The sequence below is a fragment of the Onychostoma macrolepis genome, chromosome 14, assembly GCF_012432095.1.
Source record: "Onychostoma macrolepis isolate SWU-2019 chromosome 14, ASM1243209v1, whole genome shotgun sequence".
Taxonomy (NCBI): Eukaryota; Metazoa; Chordata; class Actinopteri; order Cypriniformes; family Cyprinidae; genus Onychostoma; species Onychostoma macrolepis.
This window is the reverse complement of record NC_081168.1, coordinates 22,180,406-22,201,010: the sequence shown is the minus strand read 5'-3', so window position 1 is coordinate 22,201,010 and position 20,605 is coordinate 22,180,406. Positions and strand designations below refer to the sequence as shown.

The 20,605-nt window shown below is 33.0% G+C and overlaps 1 protein-coding gene across 4 annotated transcripts in view; it reads left to right on the top strand.

Moving 5' to 3' along the window:
* Window positions 1–20,605, top strand: part of trpc3 (transient receptor potential cation channel, subfamily C, member 3) — a 73,852-nt gene that overhangs the window by 21,500 nt on the left and 31,747 nt on the right. For all 4 annotated transcript variants that reach the window (XM_058797489.1, XM_058797490.1, XM_058797488.1 and 1 more), the window contains 5 exons: window positions 8,752–8,916; window positions 9,937–10,153; window positions 15,100–15,333; window positions 15,587–15,851; window positions 19,743–19,938. In XM_058797489.1, the coding sequence (XP_058653472.1) occupies window positions 8,752–8,916; window positions 9,937–10,153; window positions 15,100–15,333; window positions 15,587–15,851; window positions 19,743–19,938 (1,077 nt within the window). The remainder of the gene's footprint in view (window positions 1–8,751; window positions 8,917–9,936; window positions 10,154–15,099; window positions 15,334–15,586; window positions 15,852–19,742; window positions 19,939–20,605) is intronic.

Genomic DNA, 20,605 nt, shown 5'->3' with positions numbered 1-20,605 from the left:
GTAGTGTATTTTTAGTTATTTTTGTATTTATTCTGTCGCAGTATTCAAAGTTCATCAGTGCATAAAAAAGTATGTTTTAGATTATTTATTTTACAGGAAAACAAGAAAACAATACTGATTATCAATATGATTTCTCACAGAAATGGGTGGGAATAATTAATAGTGTATTTATTTTGCTGCAGGATGTGCATTCAGAGTTAACTGATGCATAGAAAAACACTCAAAGCAAATATAATGACGCATAAATCGATGAATCTCACAGCTTACTTCTCATATTGACCACAGTGTGCATCTCTGGAGATTGTTGACCTCAATATGTAGTTATTAAATGACCTTGTAATCAGCCTATCTGCTAAAACACTATTTAGGATTGACGAGGATTGGTGTTTGTTAAAGCTGCTTTGGTTTACATTGTCTGAGATATTTGGGTGAAGGATGTCTTGGATTTTAACTGAAAAAATAATGGCAAAAAGCAGAGAGCAGTAGATAAAGAGGGCTGCAATTAATCACATGTATTTTATTGTGAACGTGTGAATAATCCTCAATGCTGACTTAGTTTTGTTTAATCACTGGACACACACGTTGTCCGCTTTTCTCAAACCCACAAACACACTGTCAATCCGATGAAGCGTTAATCAGGCTAACAGCTCCAGTGCCGCGCAGCCTAAACGCAACCACCCTGACATAAAGTGTAATTTAAAGATGAGATTTCAAGAGCCTTAAATGCTCCCAGGAGGATGTGGAGTGTGAGGCTCTGGGTTGTGTTAGGAAATGAGTTTAGAGTCAACCGTCCGCATTACGATGATTAATTTGAAGGTTGCTGTGTGTTTTTTCATGCCTGAGAAGTGCATCCTGTTAGATTAAAAGTCATGCAGTGGGCGGTTGCTTACTTTTCAGCAATGGCTGGTTGTATTGTCACTTGAAGAACAGAAAACAAGTGGTTAACTATTCAAGTGGACTGCATGTTGGCCATAATCAGTAATGAGTCACAAGAACGATGCTAAATTCAAATAAATATACTGCTACATTACTCTTAATGTTTTTTCCACATCATTAAATGGCAGAAATGGTATTTTATATTGTGAATTCAGCCTGAAACTAGCTGATTATTCAATAAGAGACTAATTTGACAGACATATTAGGTGACTAATCACACGAGCACATCTACAATTGAATTTAAGCAAAGCGGTTGGCAGTAGGCCTGTTGCAGTTATTACATAAGGGCCTGATTGTGATTATGTGCAATAACTATGAGCATTTTGCACTTTGCACATTTTGCCTCTTTTTATTCTCATTTTTATTTTTTTCGTTCTGCCGTGCTGGGTTATAAAAACAACAGTGTGAATCAAAAAGATAAATATTTCAAAATTTATTATATTTGTTTATAAAATCCTAAATAGAAAACGTGCATTTTATTTTTCATAAATCATGTTTTTTTTATTGTTTTTTTTATTGTGCATTCCAAGTAATATTAATCAAACTGCAGTTGGGTTGTTTTGATTAAGTAATAATAAGTCAAACAAATACAGGTAAATTACAAAATTAAAATTCACTGAAAGTAGTTTTTTTATATTTTTATTTTAAAAGTTAGTTTTTTAGCAAAAGCAGATAACTCCAGATCTCATGTTTCAGATTTAAGCAAAAAAACTTGTTTAATCTTTGTAATCTCCTCAGCTGACAATGTAAAGCTTTGTTGTAGTGATCATAGACTGTATGGTTGTGATTACATGCAATACAGGGAGCTTTTTCCTCACCACTGTAACGTGCTGCTTTAACAAGGTTCCCTGAAAAAGTTTCGGCTTTTATTTTCCTTTTATGCCCCGAAGAAGATATCACGGGTTCATCAAGTTCGTTGAAATTATCTATCCTCGATCACTTTTTGTCAGCTTTGACGAAACTCCTCTTAGTATAGCGCATCTTTTCTTTTTCTGCTGTAAAACATGAACTTGCGATGCCTTCAAAGTGGACAATACTGGCTTTTTTGCAAAACATGTTTAGGGTCCAGATTGCGCTATATGTGGAGAGTAATGCACGGTAGGCAGTTAATTTTCTTTAAAGGTGGCGTTTATCGGTTTTTGCAAATTAACTCTTATATATGTATACACAACAGTTCTTTCTGGTCATCGAATCTGATTGGCTGACTGGAGTGTGATATTCTAGTGATAACAGAACTCCAACCGTTTCACTGTTTGTAATATCACTCCACTTGTGGTCTTTCTCACAGCGAGTGTCATGCTGGACTCCCAAATCCACTATAATTTTATAAATAATGCAGTTTTTGTGTCACAGAATGTACTTTTAAGTACTTTTTTTTAGGTGAGAATGTACTTGTTTAGATTTCAAGTATGCAGCTTGTTAAAGATAGTGTGAATTTGAAAATTTGCTTAGACATTTTCGGAGATGTGAGCTCCATGGTGTCAGCGGCCGTTCAGTGCTCATAAACCCACTGAGAGCAACCTTACCTTGACGAGTTCTTCTGCAATTTGCCGCTGGCTCTGATGTCTCTATAGTGGTTAAACATGAGATTCGTTTTCGCTCATTTTGGGTAAATCAGGTAACGGGTAGTGTTTGGTCTCAATAATCTGTGATTTGTTCCAGAGCAAATAGATTTGGCTTAGGGCAAAATCTCATCACATTATATTTTATGTAACTTTAATGCTGTATATTAGAGCGCTGTCTTTGTACTTTTGGCCATTTAGATGGCGACAAGAGACTGTTTTTATGAGTGAGTCAAGCAGTAAAGACTTTTATACTGAAAGAGACTGAAACACTGTTGTAAACAAAGAAGTTATTTTTACTTTCAAGAACATCTTATAAGACGCAGCCAACAAATGAGCACTGAGCTGCACTGTGATCGGAAATCACCCTGAACAGATGAAAGGATAGTACGACAAAGATACCGCTTTCCTCAGTGAACATTCAAACTAATGTTTTATTTCTGAATATGAGATTGAGCAGAATGAATTCTGAATCAAATGCAGGTAATCACACTCGCTCAGTCTATCTCTCTCTCATAATACTTGACTCTTACAGTAATACAATACGTTTTCAATGGAGCAACTCAACGTTCCTTCGTTACTAGTTCTAATTCGATAAGTGACATTATCGAATTAGTATCGAATTAGTAATGAAGGCTTGGGCTCAGCTGTTAAACTGTCAACTTGAGATTTGTTGTTTCTTATGTATTTACACAATGTTCAAATAAGGTTTTTTTTTTTTTTGGTAGATTGTTTTAAGAAATATTTTTGTAACCTTTAATGTTCTAATCACGAGAAGAAAACTGGACATGTCAATGTTTTAGAAACATTTTTGAAGGCATAATAAATACTGTAATATATATGCGCGTGAATAATCTAGACATTGTTTCTGAGATTGTACAGTGAAAAAATAGTTTTCTGTCTAAATAAGGACAGAAATGAAGTGATATACTGGACAAAAGTGATGTGCACCACACTGAGAGAGACAGAAGCTGTTCCTCAAGAATGCAATGGGCCTCTCTGGTGCAATGAGTCTGATTGCATTGTGAGTTAGTTTGTGTTACCAGCAGACAGATATAAACCCGTGCACCCTGATCAGATTGGAGCTTCACCAGCTGTTGAGGAAGATGCCATTTTTGTGTGAGTGCAACCTGAGACAAAGACAACACCTCAGGAACCTTTTCAAGGGTCTGTCACCGTTGTTTGGATTCCCTCCAAGCAGCATTTACTTATCAGCAGAAACACGAAACCCCAACGGCTGCTCTAGACAAAACCAATGGATCTCACGCACACCAAGAGACTTCTCAGACCATCTTTCAAAATCAAAACCATGCTACATGACCTTGCTGTGACATTATTCAGGAAACAGCAGCAGCAGTTAAACCAACTGGGCTGATAAAATGTTTAAAGTAATAGGAGTGAAAATTTCAGTAGAGTTTTACATAAATATTAATAAAATATTAATATTTTTTATGTAATATTTTAATCTATATTAAAATATATCATTAATATATATTTTAATTTAATAAATATATTTTATATTTAGTTTGTTTGAATATTACCTTTTAATATAGATTGCTTGTATTTAATTTGAGTGGTTTTAGTGATTAGTGGCCATTGCTTCTTCTATACAGTAACTATACAGCAGAAGACAACAGTTTCATTATTCTGCTCAATTTAGTTCAAGATTTGTTCAACAAACAATGCCTGAAAATAGGAGCGAAAATTTCAGAAACTAGATTTTTATAGAAATATTAATTAAAATATATTATTTCATTAGAAATATCTTATATTTTTATTTTAATAAAAAATAAATATTAAAAACAATATTATTTAATTTATTTATTATTTTAATCGTTTATTTTTACATGATGTTTGAAAATTACATATAATATATCTGTATTTGATTTTAAAATATTCTTAAGTTTAAATGGTTGCTAGAGTGCTTTGGTTGGTTGTTAGGGTTGTTTGGGAGGTTGCTAGGGTATTGTAAGGTGGTTGCTGGGATGTCGAATTTGGTTGCAAGGTAGCTGCTAATTAAAAGTTTTTTAATCTCTTTTATCTCTATTCAAACATTTGTTATAATAGTACTTATAAATATTAAATATATTTCATTTTTGATTCATATAGTATGGTTACTAGGGTGTTTTGGATGGTTGCAGTCTAGTTAGGAGTGATCCCTCCTTTAAGTTCTGCTGTGCGTTTAATATTCATTCACCTATTAGATGTATTATTCCTTCTTGCTTCCATACATCTTCTTGAATGTGTCGTGGTAGCTGTGGCAGGGCAGTCCAAACTCAGACATTCAGACTTTAGTGAGCATTAGTTTTCTCTGAAGGAGAGTGATGGAGATGTGTTTGATGCTGATAGTTGTGTTGTAATAAGCCGGTTTGTCCCTGCAGGCTGCTCGCAGAGGATCAGATGGTGCTTGCTGTGGCTCTAGGGCAGCTCTTTACTAATGACAGGAGTGAAAGGGCCGCCGCGGGGTGCAGATACTGCGCTTATGATGATCGTGTGGACGTCAGGCACAGTTTAGTGAAATACAATAATCTTTGATGTTTCTCTGGGGATTTAAACTATTTGGAGTGCCAGTGTTTAGTGTGATGCTGTCTGGTTGGATGGGAAACAATACACCTGCTAGAACAAATTATTGTAATGTTAAATAATTAGCTGACTTGTTTATGGATTCTTCAACGTTTTTATATCCTAATATAACATTCTGATATTATATTATAATATAAAAATGCATTATATTAGAATATTTTATATATTATTATTATATTATATTAATATATACTTTTATTAACATAAATAATATTAAACATAATTTTTAATATTTTAATATTCCATTTTATTTTTTATTCTATATCAAATTTCTATATAGTATAATATATTCATATTATATATTTTCTCTCTCTCTATCTCTCTCTCTCTCTCTCTCTCTCTCTCTCTATATATATATATATATATATATATATATATATATATACACTATTTTAATGTTATAATATAATAATAACATTGAAATAATTATTTTTATAATGGTAGAACATTACATATAATACCATCTTTTATTTATATATATATATATATATATATATATATATATATATATATATATATATATATATATATATATAGAAATATTATATATCATATTTTATATAATAATGCAGACACACATACACGTGTATATACATTTATTATTTATATTTTTAATTATATTACATACAGTATTTACTTATCACATGTATTATAATATTATATTATAATGATATTAATAATATTATATTATTATATTATGTAAATAAAATAGTTTAAATATGGTCAGATATTATATATAATATTTAATGTATTAATATTAAGCTTTCTATATGATCTATATTCCTCTAATATAGCTATATTTGAATATTTTAACATGTTAAATTTTATTCATAATATTTTAATATATAATGTATATGTAATATTTTATCTTAACATTTTCATATAATATAATATCATATAATATAATATCATTAGAACATTACATGTAATACCATGTTTTATATATATATATATATATATATATATATATATATATATATATATATATATATATATATACTAATGCATACACACATATGTATTTATTATTTATATTTTTAATTATATTACATTCTGTCACGATTGCAGACTGTGGCAAACGAAGAGCACAGAGATGAGGATAAACTCAAACTTAAGTTTTTAATAAATAATCCAAAACGGGGTAACACAAGACAGGAAGACTCACAGAAACACAACATCGACGTTAATACCGGACACAGGACCATAGAAAACACAGGGCTTAAGTAATAAACATAAACAAGATAATTAAACAAACACAGCTGGACACAAATGAACTCATAATGAAACAATAAGGACAGGAACAGAACTAAATATGGGCATACAAGAGGTAAAGGGGAGCACAATATTTTAAATATGTCATATTTTAAATATTATTTTATAATGTAAATATAATATTTTAAATATGATCATATATTATATATGTTAAATATATTAATAATGAACTTTCTATATGATCTATATACATCTAATTTGAATATAATATATAATTGTATGTGAATATTATATATATACATTGTAGTGTTACAGTTTTGTAAGTGTGCAGATAATACATGAACATAGTATATTAAATATGATAAATATGGGCTAAATGAAACCAAAAGCACTAAAAATGGTTGTCCCTGTTCTAAGATATTTCATTCTCTCTCTTCTCAGTAATCTAATTGTGGTCTGTTATTCATAGCTGTTCTCTCGTCCTGAGTTCACATTCTTTCATATAATTATGTGGATGTATTTTCAAGTCATTTATTCTGAGCCTCGTAATTTATGGCAGGAAGGGGTTTATAGGACAGGCGTGAAATTAACACCTGTTATTCTCTTAGGACTCAAATTAATTAACCTACTACCTTAATAGAGAATGACAGGCACACGGGAGGTGGTGTGTGTGTGTGTGTGTGTGTGTGTGTGTGTGTGTGCGGCCCACAAAACACGTGTTGGATTTCCTGACACCGGTGTGGAATGGAGAGGATTTTCTTTGGTAGCAAAACTTCTCATTAACACTCTTACAGGTAAAAATGTTTCTTTAAAAAATCTGAGCCCTTTCAGCTATTTTACTGCCTTCAATTCTCTCTTCAAAGATATTTCCATGTCAGCAAACCTGAACGAGCAAAATTATCAAGCGTTTTTACTAAAAAAAAAAAGTAATTGCTTCAGCAAGATGTCATTTACTGAGATAATGTGACTTATGTGAAATAAAGTTGAAAATAATTATTTTTATTTTATAATTATTATTTTTCATTTAAATTTTAGCCAAAGATTTAATAATTTTGTTGTTTTTGTAACGTTTTTCTTTTTCAAAAATGTCTATGGTTTTTATAAATTTTTACTTAAGTTTTAGTACATCAAGTTAAAGTAATTAGAAAACTAATAAGAAATGTTTTCTTTGCAATTAGCTAGTTGAAATAAAATAATACGTTTTATTATTATCATTGCAAAAATCAACTAAAGTGTTTAGTTGGACAGTGATTCAAATGAAAAATGTTTTCTTAAAAATAATATTTCAAAAAGCATATATAATTTCAAATCAAATGGTCTCAAATGGTCTTAGATTTTGTTAATCATCTTACGTTAACAGGGTTATAGTAAGCTAAACCATTTGACACTATTTGATTTAAAGTTATATGCATTTTTTATTTTTTTTTATTTGGTTGAATGCACAGCTACTTTTGAATGGTCATCAGTGGTGAAGGATCTACTGAATAATTGAGAGCAGGACTGGACCACTGAACTCTTTATTGTCCTTCCTGTCCAGTTCATTTGTCAGTGATTCCACATAACATAATAATGAGCAGAACTCGTCTCTGCACCATTCAGCCCAGATGAGTTACGTGTGCGCTGGGATGTCGCTGTGGTTTGTTGCTATGGAGATGTCTTGAGCAAACTTTGCAAGATGCCATCCTCGCACGCAAAGTTATATCTTTAAACAAAGTCATACCAGACGTTATTTGTAGTGTTAAACAGTGATTTGTAACTAGTTTTCATCAATTCAAAAGGTACACGTGTAATTAAAGAGTCCATTTTGGTACCTTATATGTACATATTAGTAACTACTAATTTCCATTTGAATGTATGTTAAAATGTAATTTATTACTGTGATCAAAGCTGAATTTTCAGCATCATTACTGCAGTCTTCACTGTCAGAAATCATTATAATATGCTGATTTGCTGCTCAAGAGACATTTCTTATGATTATCAATTTTTTCAAAACTCTTTCATATTTTTGTGGAAACTATTATAATTTTTCAGGATACTTTTATGAATAGAAAAGCATTTATTTCAAATGGATTTTTTTTTTTGAAACATATTTATCATTATGTCTTTACTGTCACTTGATCAATTTAAAGGGGCCTGAGTAACACTTTATTTGAAGCCTTTATACACAATGAATGAGCTCATAAATAAGTGTAAACACATATAATGCATTATAATACTTATAATTGCTACACCTTTAGAAAGTATAATGCTTTTAAAACACAAACAACTAATTTCAGATGTAACAAGGAATCTACATGCATTTTAACTTTAGTTATAATTGTACATGCAAAGATATAATGTTTTACAATGTACATTATAAATAAATATGCAATATACGTAAAGGCTTCAAGTAAGGTGCTTCCAAAATACTTCATGACCACAGATGAGTTAAATACTGAATCTGTCCCTGTTTCTGCAGTTTGTGGCTCATCCGAACTGTCAGCAGCAGTTGCTGACGATCTGGTATGAGAATCTGTCTGGTCTTCGGGAGCAAACCATTGCAGTGAAGTGTCTGGTGGTTTTGGTGGTGGCGCTGGGACTCCCTCTGCTAGCTGTGGGATATTGGTTCGCCCCGTGCAGCAAAGTAAGACACATTTTAGACACATTGTCAAAAACATGACTTGGTCCTGCAATACAATTTTAGACACACCTACTTTTTATTTATTAGTATAGTTTATTTAGGAATATTTTCTCTGCAGGTGTAAACTTTGTGAAGTCGCTTTTGTTGCTATGAGGGTTATTATAGTTAACTTAAACTAAAATTACAAATAAAAACATAAAATGGTAAACATAAAATAAAATAGTAACATAAAATGTTATTTTAATACATCAGGTTAAACTAAATGAAAAAGAGAAATATTTCCTTGGCAAACAGTATTTCCTTTTTCCTTATTTCCAATTAGTTTTTTTATGGTTTTAGTTTTAGTTAACTATAATAACCCTGGCAGTAAGGTGACACATTTGCAATTTATAAATTACAAAAAGTCTTATTGTGTCAGAATATGCAGCTTTTGAATGCTGCAATAGTCTCTCTTTATTTTTCTCACCTCTTGTCCAGTTAATTTTTCACAAAACCATTAAAAACATTTTGTAACTTGAAATAAAATAAACGTTAACAGAAATAAAATACAAAATAAAAAAAATATTTCAGTTATAGTTGCCAAGGAAATATTTTCATATTAATTTAGTTTAACTTGATGTACTAAATAAAAATGAACAAAAATGATAGAGACACGCAGTATATAAAACAAAAAAGTCTAATAAAAAAGCACAACAAATTTACTAAAACTTTAACTAAAATTAAAATGAGCTGAAAACAAAATCTAAAAATAAAACTGATCTAAATTATTAATTCAAACTATAATATTATCTCAGTGATAGTAAAATAACACTTCTGTCTACAGTATCTGCCATTTTTAAGATGCATGCAATTTTTTGTATTTTTTTTATTTGTTTTACCAAAATACTATTTCAGTCTTTCTATTTCAAATTTCATATTTAATTCAGTGTGTTACATGCCATTTCTTTGTAATTATTTGTCAATTGCTGAGTGAAAATTGTTGAAAAGTAAATTTTACACATTATCTTTTCCATGTTTTCTCAGCTTGGTAAAATACTACGCAGTCCTTTTATGAAGTTTGTTGCTCATGCGGCCTCCTTTATCATCTTCCTGTGTCTGCTGGTGTTCAATGCGTCCGATCGGTTTGAAGGCATCACCACCCTTCCCAACGTCACCGTCACTGACCACCCGCTCCAGATCTTCAGAGTCAAGACCACACAATTCACCTGGACAGAAATACTGATCATGATCTGGGTAGCAGGTAATGCACCAACATTTGTAATCAATATTCATTCATTTAAATGATTTCAGCTCTACATGATCCCTCTGTACAGCTAGCATTTAGACCAAAAGAGATCTGCAAGATATTCGATTACAATTTAATCCCATTACTGTATAGGAGAAGCAATTGAGAGATTGAAGAGATCTCATTTGTGGTTGTTCTGTCGTATATAAAATTGTCCGTTTTAGTAGTACGGGCCATTTATTCAAGAGGCTAAAATATTTCTTTCCTGCACTGTCAGAAATAGAGTTCCTCATTTCAGGACTAAAGCAGGATGATCAATGAACCTTTCAATGGTTTCAACCTGATGAGACTGATAGAGTTTGAGTAGGTTAGAGCCAATGTTCTCTGAAGTGACTGATAATAATGTGTTTTCTTAAACACTCATTTCCTTCCAGGTTAGTGCTGGGTAGTAACTTTGGTAGCACTTTATTTGAAGGTGTCCTTGTTACACGTTACATGAATTTACTTTTATAATTACTATTGATTATTATGCATAATTACATGGAAGTAACCCTAAGCCAAACCCTAACACTAACCATATAATAAGTACATGTAGTGAATTAATATTATTCAGTACTTAAATCTATAATTACACTGTAACAGGGCACCTTAAAATAAAGGGTAACACTCACAGACTCACAGAAACACAACATCGACATTAATACTGGACACAGGACCATAGAAAACACAGGGCTTAAGTAATAAACAAGATAATTAAACAAACACAGCTGGACACAAATGAACTCATAATGAAACAATAAGGACAGGAACAGAACTAAATATGGGCATACAAGAGGTAAAGGGGAGCACGAGACAGAAAACCACAAACACAAGCCTGACACATTCAGTTTATCTATATTCAAATATTATGTCATATTTTAAATATTATTTTATAATGTAAATATAATATTTTGAATATGATCATATATTATATATATAATAATGTTAAATATATTAATAATGAACTTTCTATATGATCTATATACATCTAATTTGAATATAATTGTATGTGAATATTATATATACATTGTAGTGTTTTGTAAGTGTGCAGATAATACATGAACATAATATATTAAATATGATAAATATGGGTTAAATGAAACCAAAAGCACTAAATATGGTTCTCCCTGTTCTAAGATATTTCATTCTCTCTATACAACTGTTACACATGTAACAGACTGAGTCTGTTACACAGCTACTTATGTAACCAAAAGATTGTTACATATCTGTTGCAGACTTTATACAATGTAATTATAAATGTAAGTACACAAACATAAGCTACTTAAAATAAAGCGTATCAAGATTGTACTTAAGTGTACTTCATGTGTATCTATACTGTACACCTTATCCAGCTGCACCTTAGTTTAATTTAACCCACCAGTACAGAACTTAAGTACATTTCTAATTACATTACAATTACATAATATTACACAAACATAAGCTACTTAAAATAAAGTGTATCAAGATTGTACTTAAGTGCACAAGTAGCTGTGTAACAGACTATGCCTGTTACATATGTGTAACAGTAGCTGAACCAAACAGAGTGTAACCAAAACTTTCTGAAAGTAGTGACCTTTGTAACATTTCAACAGTTTTCAAGTGTAATTTTTTTTTTTTTTTTTTTAGTTAAATGTTTATATTTTTAGGTTTTGCAGGTATATTTAGTGTAAATGTATCTGTTTAAGATTCATTTTGTCACTGTTACTGGCATCCTTAGACTTTTGGGGTTGTTGCACGTTTGGGGTTGTTCAGATTTTTTTCATGTTTTTGAAATAAGTCTCTTATGCTCATTAAGGCCCTGTCTATTTGATCAAAAACACTGTAAAATTGTGCAATATTATTACTATTTAAAGTAACTGTTTTCTATTTTAATACATTTTAAAATGTAATTTATTCCTATGATGCAAAGCTGAATTTTCAGCATCATTACTCCATTCTTCAGTGTTACATGATCCTCCAGAAATCATTCTAATATGCTGATTTGCTGCTCAAGAAATTATCTTATTATCAGTGTTAATTAGTGAGTTCTTTTTTGAAACCATGTTACCTGAACTACCTGAGCTTATCTTTGAGGATGTTTCAAGGTTCCACACTCCCTTTAAGAAACACAAAACAAGCAAACAAACGCTGCTCAGCATATTATTTTAGAGTCATTTAAAATGAGGCATGTTCATTCATCACTGTTGCATTGTGAAAGGAGCTAGTAATGCAAGGCTTTTCACAGGCAATGCATCATTGAGAGGGCGACCGGCAGATTGGATTGGGTTTAGAACATTTTCCTATTTCGTTTGTGGTTCAGAGAGTTCACCCACGCTGAGTGCACTTCATTACATTTGATGTAAGAAAATGTTTCACCATTTCATCCAGGACAAGATGGTGGGGTAATGCATTAGATGAGGGAAAACTGATACATGTCATGTGATGTCTGCCTCTCCTATTTTTCATTTTAAGAGGGGTTTTTTTATGTTGTTGTTGTTGTTGTTGGGTTTTTTTGACTGTTTTCATCATCTAGGTTTGAAATTGAGTTTAACTTGAGGTCAGTGTCACCAAATATAATGTGCTGTTGCTGCAGTGGCTCTTAATAATTCATGATCCCATGTGACTTTTGCAAAGTGTTTGCTTGCATGGTGCAAAAATCCAAAAGTGTTGCTTGGCTTCCACCTGGATAGTGACAGAGTGACAGTCTTTCAGTAAATGACGACACCTTTGAAATGTTAGAGTGTAAAAGCCATCCTTATTGTGCTTGTGTTAACTGAACAAACCTGCACTGACTGCAGAAGTGACCATGCGTGAAGTCCATTAGCAGTGTGACTTTTTTTTAAACCAAGCACACACTACAAGCCTTGAGTCATGTGGTGTGTGCTAAGCTTATGGATAATTGCATTTCTTTGATTTATGCATTTAGTTTACCCTAAGATTATGGATAATTACATTTTTTTGTGTGTGTGTGTTCGGCATGTTCATTTCAAGTGTGCATTCAGAATGTGTATTCAGATTGTTTATAGTGTGTTTTCAGATCATTTATTGACAGTGTGTCATGCTGTGGAATGCTTGTTCAAAGTGTGTTTTTAGAATATTTATTCATAGCGTGTTCAGAATGTTCATTCAAACTGTGTTTTTTCAGAATGTATGTTCAGAATGTGACTCATACAAGTATAGCATTGAGGAAGTGTGTGTGGGCAGGTTCATTATATTGTGGTGTTGGTTGAGAACTCAACATGACCCCTCTGAACCCGAACCCCTGACCATTCCCCCATCAACACAACCTCCTGTCACTGTTCTCACTCATTCGTATGGCTTCTGCTGAAATAAAGCATTTAAATTTTTGGGGGGTAGTTTTGTAGATGAAAATAACCTTTCCATATCAGCATGCTTTCAGTGTGAGAGTGAATTGAGTGAAGTATTTTTATTACTTGGATTTCCTTTGGCATTCTTCTAGCTTATATTTAAAATTAAAAATATAATGCAATGTAGTTAATCATTTTAACAGGATTCGCTGAGGCCCCATCATAATTTTCCTATCAGACTATGTTCTCCTCAGGCTCTTTGATTTGTCTGATTAATTCTCTCTCTCTCTCGCTGTCTCTTTATCTCCTCCTCACCTCTTATGTTCTTATATCTCCATATCTGAATATGAGCTCAGTCCACAATCAGTTGTGCTGTTTTGTCAGCTCTACGATTTTCTTGTCTGATCAACTGGGTGAATGTTACAAATCCATGTCTAAATTTTATCTCTTAAAATAATATGTAAGAAATAAGCAATTATATGTTGTTCAAAGAAAATGAAGCATATTTTCAGAATTTTGAGTATGGTTTTTTTTTTTATAAAAATTAAACATTTTAAATAGAATTTTTTATATTTTAAGAAACATCTGATAGGTTTTTAGAAAATAAATTATAAATTTGCAGAGTGAAATTGCAAAGTTAATTTATCAGTATGCAAATGTATAATTATTTATTACAAATGTATATAATTTGATTAAAAAACAAAAATGAAATACATTTTATCATGACAATTCACACATTAAATTAGTTTCATGGGCCAAAGAAAAAACAAACAAACAAAATCCTCCATAATAAAATGCCTATATGCATAATGGTTATGTGAATTTTGGGGTAGAATTGTCCATCAAATTTCAATATAATTTTGGGTCACACTTTATATTAGGTGGCCTTAACTACTATGTACTTACATCAAAAAATGCGTACAATGTACTTATTGTGTTCATATTGTATTGCAAAACACATTTGCTGCTATTGAGGTGGGATCCGGGTAAGGTTAGGGACAGGTTTGGTGATATGGGTAGGTTTAAGGGTGGGTTAAGATGTAAGGGATGGGTCAACAGTGTAATTATAAATGCAATTACAGAAATTAATTACATATGTAATTACATATAGGTATTTGTAAAAATATAATACAATTTAAACACATGTATGTACACAATAAGTGCATTGTACCAAATGATTAATTTAAATGTAAGTACATAGTAGTTAAGGCCACCTAATATAAAGTGGGACCTAATTTTGTTATGCAAAAATACATTTTTCTGAATTTGTGACCTGGATATGATTTTGCCTAACTATTCTCATATATCTTTCATATACTGTATCTACACAAATACATCAGAAATACCTTCCATTGTTTAACACATTCGTTTCCAGCACATTTCCATCCATCTGTTTTCTGTCAGAAAGAAAGAGTGAAGGATGAATGTATGGGTATTTTCTGGCACAGTGTAGATGCTTGAATTGCTTGCGTTTGAAGTTACCACAAGAAATGATAGCTACTCTGCAAAACTTGTCTTGTTCAGTTCATTCAACTCACAGAAATAAGCTTATTTCTATGTTTTTAACTACATAGCACACAATACTGGTATAAGCTACTGCTGTGTTGACCATCAGAACGCCTCTGTTTTCTGCAGGAATGATGTGGTCGGAGTGTAAGGAGCTCTGGACGGAGGGGCCGAGGGAATATATCATGCAGCTGTGGAACGTTCTGGATTTCGGCATGCTCTCTATCTTCATCGCAGCATTCACCGCCCGCTTTTTCGCCTTCCTACAGGCAATGAAAGCCCAGGAGTATGTGGATGAGAACATCCACGTTCCAGACCTCTCAATGGTCACGCTGCCGCCGGACATCAAATATTTCACATACGGTGAGAGAGAATCTGAGCACTGCTCTGTTTCAAAGAGAATCTGAGAGAGCACACCTTTAAAATATATATATATATATATATATATATATAAAAAAAAAACTTAACGTTACAGTATGTTGGTAGTTTTATGATATTATGAATTAAAACTTTATTAAATATAATGACTTTTTAACATCCACATACACATACAATTTTTGTTACTTGAAACAAAATAAATGTAAAACAACTAAACCTAAATTTCCTGTATTTTCAGCGAGAGACAAGTGGCTTCCATCGGATCCTCAGCTGATCTCCGAGGGTCTGTACGCCATTGCTGTGGTCCTGAGCTTCTCTCGTATAGCCTATATCCTCCCGGCCAATGAGAGCTTCGGCCCGCTGCAGATCTCCCTGGGACGAACCGTGAAGGACATCTTCAAGTTCATGGTCCTCTTCATCATGGTCTTCCTCGCTTTCATGATTGGCATGTTCATCCTCTACTCTTACTACCTGGGGGCAAAGGTTAACCCCGCCTTCACCACGTGAGTGACACACACGCACTAGTTGAGTCAACCAGGTATATATGGATTAGTTAATGTCTACACATTCTTGTGCTAAAGACAACTATTACAGATAAAACAAACAAGGAAATAATTTTTTATTATTTTTAAAGTTAAATTGTAATTTTTAATTTGCAATTAGTTTTACAAAAATAAATTAACTAGTCTAGTCAACTTCACAAATTGATTGGTCAGCTGTTGCAATGACTAGTCAACCATCCTTACCCACTTAACACATATTTGTAAGTACATCAACATTACTTTTACAATAAATTAAATATATATTTTTTTAAATTAGCAATTAGTTTCACAAAAATTATTTTAATATCTTATTTTTTAATTACTATATTTTTAATTAGTTTTTAAATTTGAGTTATTTTATTTAACTAAAAAAAACTATATAAAATTAATATTATGGACAGCTTAATTCAAGTGAATTCATTTCATGTCTACCAGACCACATAGGAAACATACTTGCGCTAACAACAATTATTACAAATAAAACAACAACAATAAAATCCAGAAAAACTAGTAAAACTCAGAAACTGACTAGTCAGGTGTTGAAATGACCATCCTGACCAACTTAACACATATTTGTAAATACTTAAAAGCAATTAGTTTTACAAAAAGTATTTTGATGTCTTAAAATGATTTTTTTTTTTTCGTTGGTTTATTAACTTTTTTGTTTAATTAGCAATTAAATCCACCAAACTATGTTTATTTGTATAAAATTATTTTTAAATTGTTTGAAACCCTTTAAAATAACAAAACTATAGACAATTTAAGTAATTAAGTGATTTTTTAGCAGTGAATTTGCCTTGTTTTAGATGGACTTTTTTTGTTTCTCATCTTACCACAATAAATGTGACTTTTGTGCAAGATGGTCATAAATATACCACATGCAGCTGCTCACAGGGGTGCCGCTACGGATTCTGGGCCCCCTGGACAGCATATTCACTCGGGCCCACCTGCGTTCTGGGGGGTGGGTGTTGGGTTTGGATTGGGTCCCCATCCGTAGGGTAGACTGAGTACCGTAGAGACACTTTCTACTTTTTTCATCACTACACAAAAACTAGATGCTGAAATGAAGTGATTTTTCACATCATATTTCTTTTGCTTGTGTACTAAAATATCATACATTGATAATAGCCATAAGTAGTTTATATTTTCCACAATTAGCTCATAAACATGGTCATATTGTGTCATATGGTGTACAGTTGAAACAGTAGCATGGTACAGTTGAGACACCCATTCTTAATGCTCTAAAGCTGGCTAACCATTTACAGCAAATGTAATAAATTACAAAATTACAGTTTTAAATAAATACAGTTTAAAAATAAATGTATTTATTTGCTTTATTTAATTCAGATTCAGTTAAACAAAACAGGAACAAATATTTAACACTACAAAAATATATGGCAAACAGTAACGATAACAGTAAAAATAACAATATACATACCCGTATATTCTATAACCTTATACCCTAAACTTACGCATCACTCGAAACTTTCTGCATTTTTACATTTTCAATCATTCTGTATGATTTATAAGCTTGTTTCATCATGGGGACCTAAAAAATATTCCCATAAGGTTAGAATTTACTGGTATTACTTGTGGGGACATTTGGTTTGTTGGTTTCCCCCCTCCGTACAGATTACGTTCCGGTAGAACCCCCCTCGGTAGAAATCGCGATCGCATTCCCGGTAGAGCCCTGCACGGGCCTCAAATTTAGGCCCTAGCCGAGACGCTCAGGCCCTAGCTCGGCACGTGTCCGACAGTTTAACAGAATTACCGGCCCGAGTTGAGCCCGTCTTTTTTTCCCCTTCTCCCAAATCAGATTATAATACTGTTTCAGCTATTAAAATAGTTCAGTTTTGTATGTAATGGCAAAGTGATTATATTTCGTTTTGGGTTTTTTTTATTAAGTTAATTTAGAAAAAGTTTGGAGCATTTTTTTGTTCGTTAAATAAGTTTTTTCTTTCTTAAAGTAACGACCAATCGGCCAGTGGCAGACCGGCAGGCTGATCATATGTTTGATCAATTTAGCCTTCTCAAATAATCACGACTTGTCTAAAATAAAATCTATAGATATACTAAAACAGTTCAAGCATATAACAATGTTTAAATGTTAAACCTAGATAAATGTGCGCTGCATCCAATAGTTTGTGCGGAGAGTCGAAGCTAAAGCGCAGGACATGGAGGCACCAGCGCAATAAATTGCATTTTTTCCAGTGGAAACACCTTAAAATATGCCGTCATTTTTGCTCATAAAGGTAAGAGTAATACATCATTCGGAACTGTAAAGGGTGTACTTTTATTTGTGTGCACTCACAATATCAACAAAACGTTGTGCGTTTAAGAAAACAATGATGCGCTTTCTGCCGCCTCAGTCTTGAACAGGAGCGCTTCACAAAAATGAGCCGAAAGTCAGTGAATACATGCCTCACAGACATGATAAATATATCTAGAAAGCTTTAAATTACTACTTAAAATAAATCAAATCGATAACAAAAACTCTTTCATTATAATCCGTGAAGATGCACTTCTCTCTAAAGGCGCGTCTAATGAGGAGACGGCGAGTCAGGATCATCATCATCTATACACCTTTCACTTTTTAAGACTAAAACAAATGATGGATTCATTGTTATTCTTAATTAAAAAGCACAACAACAATAAAACAGTAGGTTACAATGACAAACTAGCTTAGGCTACATAACACGAATAAGACGAGGCATGGCACAGGACACATCACATGCTGTATTATATAGGCTGCCGACTAATAAATTACAGAATGTTTAGCAAACACTGGGGAATCAAATAAATAATAATATAAAAAAATTGAGGAAAGCCTCCATAGCCTAACGTGAGGTAAACAGCAAATGTAACAAGCTTTTCAAAACAACAAAAAAAAGAAAAGTAAAACTAAACTGGCTGTCACCGACAGGACTTGCATGTTTTTTTTCTACAAGAACACCAACATGTTCACCTTCTCTGGTTTAAGAAGCGGTCTTTTACTTTAGTTTGAAAACCAAATCCTGCGTTGCGCTCAGTCCGCTTCGTGCTCGTGCTAACGCAGCGAGTAAACCAGGCTATACACCTGAAGCGCTCGCGCTGAAAGCGCCTCTCTTCGAGTGATCAGTGAAATCTGACTCCTGCTACAATGTGCCGCGGCTCTGCAGCGCGTGCTGTATGAAGCAGATGCTTTGGAGCTGCGCAGACCATGCACTCGCACAAATGCGACCACGTCAAATTTTAACTCGCACATTGTCAAAAAATGGTTGTCGCAGTCTAGAGCCCTGGAAATGAAGTCTTGGTTTCCCAGCATCAAATGTGAGGCTGTCAAGTGCTCATTTCACACTAGAGTACCTACAACAGGATGAGGTTTGTTTCACAGAAAGTCAGAGGCGATGAAACCTGCAAGTCCTACAAGTCAGTAGGTGTGTGTTTGTACTGTATGTACTCACAGTAGACTCCTGAGATTCAAGTCTGGAGTTGTTTCCTCAGTCCCATCATTCTTGCGTCTGCGTGAGTGGAGGATGTTCATTTACACAGCTGATCTCCAGGGATGTAAAACAGATTTGCATTGCTGTCATTCTCCTTATCTAGTCTCTAGACATTTGCTTTCCCAGAAAATTTCATCTGATTGTCTAGACTAGAGCACCTGTGGATTTTACTTGAAAGTTACTTACTGTAATTGTTCTGATGTGCATTCAAAGGCAAAATATGCAGACCATATGTTTTCACTCACACCAACCACTATAAGTAATTGTGAAGGACATACATAAGAAAATGACTGAAACAAAAATGTAAAATGGGTTACGGACACTTCACGTTGACCTTAAACACTCTCTTCCCTCTTGTCTGTGTTCACAGGGTTGAGGAGAGTTTTAAAACTCTCTTTTGGTCCATATTTGGGCTGTCTGAGGTGTCTTCTGTGGTGCTGAAATATGATCATAAGTTTATCGAGAACATTGGCTATGTGCTGTACGGGATCTACAATGTTACCATGGTGGTGGTTCTGCTCAACATGCTTATTGCCATGATAAACAGCTCGTACCAGGAAATAGAGGTGAGCTATTTTTCCCATCCACAATTTAGAGAACTTCACCAACACCGATACTTGTGCCAAAACTTGTGTCAAAATTAAACATACAAACAAGCTAATCAAGATAATCAAGATGTACAGTTTTTGCAGCAATGCAATAGAAGAACCATTTTTAGTTCCCCTAAGAACCTTTGCGTAAACTGATATTAAAATAACCTTTTTTTCTTAGTGTAAAGAACATTTTAATATAAAGAACCATTTTCCACTATAAAGAACTTTTTGTGGAATGGAAAGATCCCATAGATGTTACAGGTTCTTCAGGGGACCATCAATGACAATAATGAACCTTTATTTTTAAGGGTGTGGTCATGTTATAGATTGTTAAAGGAATAGTTCACTCCAAAATTAAAATTAGCTAAAAATGTATTCACCCTCAGGCCATCCAAGATGAGTTTGTGTCTTCATGGGAAAAGATTTGGAGAAAGTTAGCATTACATCACTTGCTCACCAATGGATCCTCTGCAGTGAATGGGTGCCGTCAGAATGAGAGTCCAAACAACAGATAAAAACATCACAATAATAAACAAGTAACCCACACCACTCCAGTCCATCATTTAACAACTTGTGAAGCAAAAACTGTGCATTTGTAATAAACAAATTCATTAAGACATTTTAAAAGGGATTCTTAACC